Source organism: Rhinoderma darwinii, chromosome 3 (assembly GCF_050947455.1).
Source record: "Rhinoderma darwinii isolate aRhiDar2 chromosome 3, aRhiDar2.hap1, whole genome shotgun sequence".
Taxonomy (NCBI): Eukaryota; Metazoa; Chordata; class Amphibia; order Anura; family Rhinodermatidae; genus Rhinoderma; species Rhinoderma darwinii.
In genome coordinates, this window is record NC_134689.1 from 252,976,841 (window position 1) to 252,985,575 (window position 8,735).

At 41.8% G+C, this 8,735-nt stretch overlaps 1 protein-coding gene across 1 annotated transcript in view; it reads left to right on the plus strand.

The window, feature by feature from the left end:
• The window catches only part of CYP11A1 (cytochrome P450 family 11 subfamily A member 1), a 74,158-nt gene extending 65,644 nt beyond the window's left edge, over positions 1 to 8,514 (plus strand). Inside the window, exons 6-9 of the mRNA XM_075855153.1 lie at positions 5,373 to 5,539; positions 5,629 to 5,707; positions 6,870 to 7,061; positions 7,521 to 8,514. Coding sequence (XP_075711268.1) covers positions 5,373 to 5,539; positions 5,629 to 5,707; positions 6,870 to 7,061; positions 7,521 to 7,658 — 576 coding nt within the window. The 3' untranslated portion in view covers positions 7,659 to 8,514. The remainder of the gene's footprint in view (positions 1 to 5,372; positions 5,540 to 5,628; positions 5,708 to 6,869; positions 7,062 to 7,520) is intronic.
• The last annotated feature ends 221 nt before the right edge of the window (positions 8,515 to 8,735 follow it).

Below are 8,735 nucleotides of genomic sequence, written 5' to 3' on the forward strand. Positions count from 1 at the left end.
GAAGTGTAGCAGGCGAAACCGCAGGAACGGGTGCGGTGATGACTGTGGTTGGAGCAAGCAGCCGATGGGCTATGGCGTTCACCGACAGAAGGAGCTGGTCTTGTCGTGACTGGAGATCTCGGCCAGCATGGCTTGTGTCGTCAAAGTCTCAGGTTGACCAGCGGGGTTCATGGCCTGAGCGTACTGTCATGGAGCGGGTTAGTGGACCCACTAGGCCGTACCGCTGCAGCGGGGAGGCAGCTGGCCAAACAACAGGACACCCCAGAAATACAATGTCCCGCACAAGGGTACCTGAATAGTCCAGATGGTGGCCGCAGCTCTGGCACAGATGAGATGGGTGCAGCAGATGGCGCCAAATGTGGCGGATGACACAGGAGCCGCAAGTTGCACCAGACGTGGCGTACTCCTCCGGACGTGGCAGATGACACAGGACGTGGCGGATTCCTCCGGACGTGGCAGATGACACAGGACGTGGCGGATTCCTCCGGACGTGGCGTATGACACAGGACGTGGCAGATTCCTCCGGACGTGGCAGATGACACAGGATGTGGTGGATTCCTCCGGACGTGGCAGAAGACACAGGACGTGGCACGACTCGATACTAAGGCACAGCATGGGAAACAGGAACGGGTAACAAGGCACGGGTAACAATTGGAACGGGAAACACTAAGGGACCATTTGCAAGACAGACTGGGAAAACTAACAACGCTCGGGCAAGGATTAGAAGGCCAGGGGCCTTCTTATAGACCAGGAAATCGTGGCAGTTGATGATGATGACAAATTCCTATTTGCGCGCGCTGGCCCTTTAAGGCCGGGCGCGAGCTTGCGTGCGCACCCTACTGGACACAGTCGAACGGAGCGGAAGTGAGCGCTGGCGTCTCCTAGGAGGGAGACGGGGACCAGCGCTCACGGATCCATGGCTGCGGGCGTCGGGAGGTGAGTGAACCCGACGGCCTGCGGCCATGGATGCTACAATATGTTTTTTGCTATACAATGCAAAGACATGGAATAGAAAGGTTATAAAAAAGTGGGTGTAGAAAAGAGGCTCGAATTACATCAACAATAAATCACAAAGGTCTTTTTTGGAAAATAGCAGAGAAATTACTTCCCCAGTTATATCCCCTATAGTTTTTTTCCACTGCTCATAGCTCCAATTATATGGATATCATTAACATCATAAAAAAGTATATCCCAATGTTAAACCAAGACAATACTCTGTCTCAGATTATAATACAAGGCTGCAAATACGTAGCCAAAAGAGGTAAAAGTTTAGGTGACATTCTTTCACCCACTCTTTTTTCATATAATATCACCAGTAAAATATGGTTATCCCAAAAGGATTTTTTCAAATGTGGTGGTAGTAGATGAAATGTTTGCAAATACAGCGTGAAGACCAGAGAATTTAACTTGCCTAATAACAAAATAGAAAGAATAGATTAAAAAAACAAAACGTCTGGGGCTGCCAAACATTTCATTGACAAACATAATAACTCTCTTGAATTCTTCAGGTTTTATGGTATTGAGTTAGTGGGAAAGCCTGTTAGGGGGGTGACTGGAAAATACATCTCTTTACCAGGGAAGCCTTTTGGATTCTCCAAATGGAGACTCGTTACCCCAGAGGGATAAACTGGAGAGGAGACCTCTTATATTATTATTGAGGCCCCTTTATCTCCTCATAACCTGCAATTCTAAAGATATATAAAGTCCTTGTGTTCTTCTTTTTTGCCTTATATAGAGATAATAGCTGTGTTCCTCATACTAACGTTCTTGAATACATCTTACAGTTGTTACTATATATTTGATATAATACAACTTTAGTCACAAGGCCTGTCCTCAAAATGAATTCATACTGCCCTACCATTCCTAATGTTTAATCTTTAGCAGCACTATCTACAGGGGGGCAGTATGGCACTATCTAAAAGGGGGAGGTGGGTGTGCTATCTACAAGGGGGGATGTATGGCACTTTCTACAATGGTGAGATTGGGGCGCTATCTACAGAGGTGGCTGTATGGTGCTATCTACAGAGGAGCTGTATGCCACTATCTACAAGAGGGAGGTGGGGGGCACAATCCACAAGGGGAAGTGGGTGGCACTATCTACAGGGGGGCTGTATGGCACTGTCTACAAGGGGGAGGTGGGGCACTATCTACAAGGGGTGCTGTATGGCACTGTCTACAAGGGGAGCACTATCTACATCTACAAGGGTGAAGGGTGGCAATATCTACAAAGGGGGGGGGTGACACTATCAATAGTGAGGGGGGCTGTTTAGCACTGTCCAAAGGGGGGCTGTATGGCACAATCTACAAACCGGACTGGATGGTGCAATCTACATGGGGGCTGTATGTTGACTTTGAATCAGATGCTTATTTAAATAGTCATGTAGCTACCCTTGGATGATAGGTAGTAACAATACTTGGTGCGGTCTCCGCTCGTTATACTAGAGTTGTCTCTTTATGTTATTTTAACTATGTACAGTGTTTGTGTAATAAAGATTTAAACTTTTATATATACATTGGCGATAAAGGCTCTTATTTGTTTCTTTGTGGTATATGGGGGCTGTATGGCAGAATCTAAAAAGGGGGCTGTATGGCACAATCTACAGGGGGGCACTATCTACAAGGGGGGCTGTGTGTGGCACCCAGGGTCAAGGTGGCCCAGTGAAAAGTTTTCTATGTGGCCCAGTCTTTCCTAGTTACGTCCCTGGCCAAAGCACCTACAATGTGCATGTGAACATCAGAACTAGGCCATGAAGCAATGGAAGAAGTTGGCCTGGTCTGATGAATCATATTTTCTTTTACATCATGTGAACAGCTGGCCGCATGTGTGTCGCTTACCTGGGGAAGAGATGGCATCAGTATGCATTATGGGAAAAAGGCAAGTCGGCCATGGCAGTGTGATGATCTGGGCAATTTTCTGCTGGAAAACCTTGTGTCCTGGCATTCATGTAGATGTTACTTTGACACGTATCTCCTACCTAAACATTGTTGCAAACCGAGTATTCCTCTTAATAGCAATGGTAATCCCTAATGGCAGAGGACTCTTTCAGCAGGATAATGTGCCCTGCCACACTGCAAAAATTGTTCAGGAATGGTTCGAGGATCATGACAAAGAGATCAAGGTGTTGACTTGGCCTCCAAATTCCCCTCTATGGGATGTGCTGGAAAAAGTGCAATCGATGAAGGCCCCATATAGCAACTTGCAGGATTTAAAAGATCTGCTGCTAATGTCTTTGTGCCAGATACCACAGGACACCTTTCCGAGATCTTGTTAAATCCATGCCTTGACTGGTCAGAGCTGTTTTGGAGGCAAGGGGTACCTATACAATATCAGGCAGTGTTAACATCTGTGTTGGAGGCTCCATTAAGACCCTCCGTCGTAGAACCGGTCAAAAATGCAAGACAAGACAGTGCAGCACGCAGCTTTTTTTGTCCTGTAAAATTACTGATGCCATAATGTAAACCTGATGGACCCCATTATACTCAATGGGGCAGTCTGGGATCCATTGGTGTCCTTCATGCTGCAGATTCTTCACTGCCTTCATTTTCATTGTGCTGTTCCTATGATAGAACAATGGAAATGACTAACACAGAGTCTTAGGCCCTGTTCACACAGCCCCCCTTGTAGATAGCGTTTTCTGAAAGCAATGGAAGACTGAAAAAATGCAGCGAATGGCAGCAGAGTTTTTTGGCGCGTTTTTAACGCGTTTTTTGGCAAAAAACGCTTGCGGTTTTTTCCTTTACTTGTTGAAGAAAGAGGTAAAAAAAGCGTAAAAAAATGCAAGAAAAATTTGCACCAAAAAACGTGGCAAAAACCGCCTATGTTGCAAACCACTTAAAAAAAAAAACCGGAGCTGATTTTTACAGGCAGAATTTTCTGCCTGCAAAAAAAACCTCAGTGTGAACAGGGCCTTAGCCAGGTGTTGTTAAGGTTAAGCATAAAGATGAGTATTCAACTCTTTATCTATATTTGCATGGCTATTATATAAGAGGAACTGCTCCTGTTGGTTTCGGACCAAAATTCTAAAAGAAGGAGGAAAAAGCAAAAACTGCAAGTGTGAACTGAGACCAATGGTGTCTGAATAAAAATTTAACGTGGATACCAGCATAGCAGGATTCCGACTCTTCAATGTAGGAGCGTGCTCCATTGCTTAGATTTGCTCACCTTTGGGTGAAATCTCGGCTGCCCCCGAGTATAGGAAGATTTAAAGTTAAATATTTAACTCCTTATATACAATTGCATTGCTATTACACAAGAGGAACTGTTTCTGTTGGTTTCGGACCAAAATTAGAAAAGAAGGAGTAAAAAGAAAAAAGTGCAAGTGTGAACGGAGACCAATGGTGTCTGGATAAAAAATCTTCAGAACCGGTTCTTATAGCTAATCTCTTATATGGGTCTGATTTTGGCTTATGTATAGAACACCTATTACCTAGATATCTCATCATGACATGTCATTGTGTGTAGAGGGGGATAAATTAATGGCAGTAATGTTATAAAAGTCTGTGTTGGTATCCTGGCCAGGAGACATTTTTTTAATTATGTACATCTAGTTTGAAACAAATGTGTTTGCTCAAACCCTTTTCTTTTCCTATAAAAAATCTTTGTATTATGGATAAAAGAGGAAAGAGATATATTTATATATGAAAAATCTTTAAAATATATTTTTATATGGAATTTAATAAAAATTTATATGAAATTATTCTTATCCCAAAGAGTGCCTGGTATGTTTTGGAAAATATTTTTTGTTTTTTTCTTTTTGAATTGTTGCTCTCCGAAACGGCACCGTGCTATATATGGATTGCATATTTTGGGATTTCTATTAGGTATGGTTTATAACCATTTCTTGTGTTTAGCGTGTATATATGTATGTATATGTATGTATATGTATATACTGTAAAATGGAGTGCAAGGTGGACATGCAGTACCCTATAAGCAGTTGTATTGTGAACTGAAATGATGAAACTCAGTTTTCCTGCATAGAATAATTACATAAATACTTTTGTAAATAAATATAATGATGTGTGAAATGACGAGAGCTTTTAATGGTGACAGTACTGCCAATTTCTTTATCTTTTGAAAGTGCATTCTGAACATTGAACAATACATCTTTCCCGTGCACTATAAATGTATTTTTGTACTTAACCTACGCCTATGCAATGACATTCCCTCGGCACAATGTGTCCAATCTCAGTTACTATGGAAGCAGCTCATGGAACACAAGGCATAGAAATTATTACAGCTCACGCTGCTTGTGAATAGGTTGAACGGCATGCTGGGATAAATGACTCTGTAGTATGTATAAAAAGCGTAAAATTGTGCCAGTACAACCCATGCATGTACTTATTCCAACATCATTGATTTACTGCTATTACAGACATCTATGACCCTTCAATGGGCTATGTATGAGCTGGCACGTGCCCCAGGTGTCCAGGATATTCTTAGGTCTGAAATTCAAGCCGCTAGGGCAGCTTCTGGAAATGACTTGACAGCAATGCTAAAGAGGATCCCATTGGTCAAAGCAGCTTTGAAAGAAACACTCAGGTAAAAACTGAAATAAAAAAATGTACAATTATATTATACTTCTGCGCTGAGCAGAGCATGCTTTTCTCATTGTCCTTTGTTTATTGCAGACTGCACCCTGTTGCTATCACATTACAGCGATATACACAGAGGGATACAGTTATCCGCAACTACATGATACCAAAGGGGGTAAGCGCTAACACACGGTTACTACAACAGTTCTTGTCTAGTGTGTAACCAGATGGCAGGTCCCCAGCGATCGGCTGCTGTCACTTGAGGAACCGCAAAGATAGCGCTTGCTTATTTGTTCTGCAACACCACTGCAGAGAAAATGAAGCATTGGAGAGAAACATTTGATTTCCGAGAACGGAACTAGCTTTATCTATTAGAGGGGACAATTTCTCAAAAAACGGATACAAAACTATCACTTAATTAAGTTGCTGACAAAATGAGAATTTACCATAATTTCCTGAGAAGATATTTACTGCTTGACCGCAGTGAGGAGGACAATGAATGGAGCAGTGGTCGAGCATGCACACTGCCGCTCCATTCAATGACGAAATGATGGACAACAACCGAGTACAGCGCTTGACTGTTTCTGTCAGTCCCATAGACATTGAATGGAGTAGTGGGTTCATCCTCGACCATCGCTTCATTCAAGCTCTTCCTCACTGTGCAGGGGGGGGGGGAGGGGGTGTGCACCTTTTTAATGGTATCTTACAAAACTGTTTTTGCAGGTTGCAAGGGTTTTTGGAAAAAAAACAAAAAAAAACACAATGGAATGGAAGTTAAGCGAGAAAAAAAATAATACATTAAAGGGGTATTCCCAATATCATAAATTATGACCTATCCACAGGACAGGTGATCATTTTCTAATCGCTGGGGGTCCCACCGATTATGAGAACGGGGATCCTGACTGCCAAAATCCTTGTTACTGCACTCCCCGCAGTAAGGAGGCGCTTGAATGGAGCGGTGGTCAAGCATTCAATATCCTCCTTACTACGGTTGAGCAGTGTGGAGGATCTGGGGGTTCCTCTACGTATCCTCTAGATAGGTGATAATTTATGATATTGGGAATACCAATAAATAATTCTATAACCCTCCCTATTAAAATTGTGGTTCTTAAGGTGCCCATAACTCCTATTGCCTGGGGGGCCCCAATGGTTATTAGTCTGTCTCTGTATGAGACAGGCTTTTTACTAGAAATACACCTCCAAACACCTACACTCTAAACATCCAGTCTGTCTAGCATTACTCAGGTCTTTAGCTAAAGACCAACCTTTACTAGATGACAGCAGAGCCTTTACTGTTCAATCAATGTTTACGTAATCTCAATCCTCCTTCCTTGTAGACTTTGGTGCAAGTCGGACTGTATGCGATGGGTCGGAATCCAGATATCTTCCCTTCTCCTGAACGGTTCTCTCCTGAGCGCTGGTTAGGAAAAGAATCAACTCATTTTAAAGGCCTAGGCTTTGGTTTTGGTCCCCGTCAGTGTCTTGGCAGAAGGATAGCAGAAATGGAGATGCAACTTTTCCTCATCCATGTATGTAAAGTTTTTATGAGTAAAAGGATGATAACTATTAATGCTAATAACTACATTTTATTGCATCCACGTTATGGAAATAATCTTATGTAACATTAACAAACCAGACTTGAACCATATGTGCAAGGGTTCCCTGCAGGGGAGTTTTTCTTCCATCATGATAATAGGTCGGTTGATTTTCTACTATCCACGGTTTTACAACTTGGAATAATTTCATTATAGATGAAGAGGCCAGAAGATGTAGAAGGGTCCCAAGCAGGGGAACCCCCTATGACATCAATATGCCCTAGTAGGGCATATGGACAGGAGTTGTCATTATGGGAGAACTCCTTTTATATGGCATAGTACCTGCTGTTATATTTTAATATGATTCTTGAGAAGAGAAAGATGGAGGACTGTAATATAGTATTAAAAATGGTGTGCTGAAATGAATTAATAAAGGTTTCCATTATTTTTCAGATTCTGGAGAATTTTAAGATCGAGACAAACCGAATGGTTGAGGTGGGAACAACCTTCAATCTCATTCTCTTCCCTTCCAGACCCATTCAATTAACATTGGGTCCCCTTTCACAGAATGCTTCAGAAAGACACTCCTAAAGACTCTGTGCTTTATGGACATGCTGGTGTAACATATATAGTGCATATAAAAAGAGGATCTCATTTGGAGAACCTGATCAAGAAAAGTTTATCTATAAAATTACAGACAAGAAAATTATAGCGACCAATATCTAACATAAAAATGTACCTCAACCTGCCAATATGTATTTACATGTATACTGTAATATGTAATTACAAATTATGAATTGGTACTCTATCAATTCATTGGGAAACAGTGATATCACAGTGGTATGCGTGCAATGCAACTAAAAGGTAACCAAATGCAGCAACTTACAGAGAAATCCAACCTTTGGGGTCACTTTAATTTTCAACAGTTTTCCTTTAAAATATTAAAGATTCTCATGAGAATTCTCATCTTTAATGATGGTGTCTGATGTCACTGAATCTCCACCAGGCGGTTTCCTGGATGATGTAAATTTTTAGCTGTACAATCATAACTGCTCCCTTTCTGCGGTGTGGTGGTATTTTCACCCTGCTTGTGACATGCTGCTTGCTGCTGCACAGTATACAGTCTGCAGAACTTCACAGCAAGGCATATGCGAAGACTTACACTTTGTAATGATGTATAGAACTGCAGCTTTTATTAGATGGCCACACCTCAAAGCCTCATAGGACATGTAGTTACTAGAGCTGGTGCCTACAGACAGTGATTTCTACCATCAAGATGGTGAACAGAAAATGGGTTATTCTCTTTTAGAAAGCTAGATACAGGTTTCTTGGGGAAAAGAACACTATTATAATGTGGGTTAGGTTAAGGGGTAGTTGTTCACTGTATTTTAACGATATATATTGTGCTCCCACAAATATGAACATTTGAAAATTCACTGAAGTGATAAATGAGTAAAATGTATAATTTTTATTTCATAGCTATCTAAAAACAGGGGTACAATCACCACTGTGAAAAGCCCAACCGTGTATTTAAAAACGTATTAAACACAATACTCCCAGTCCTAGTTCGTTTGCGAACCCTTTGTGACTGGGTATGTAAACAGAGATATCAAAATATGGAATCAGCGTATAACATTGGTAAAGCAGTGGTTTGGACCCTCGTTCACA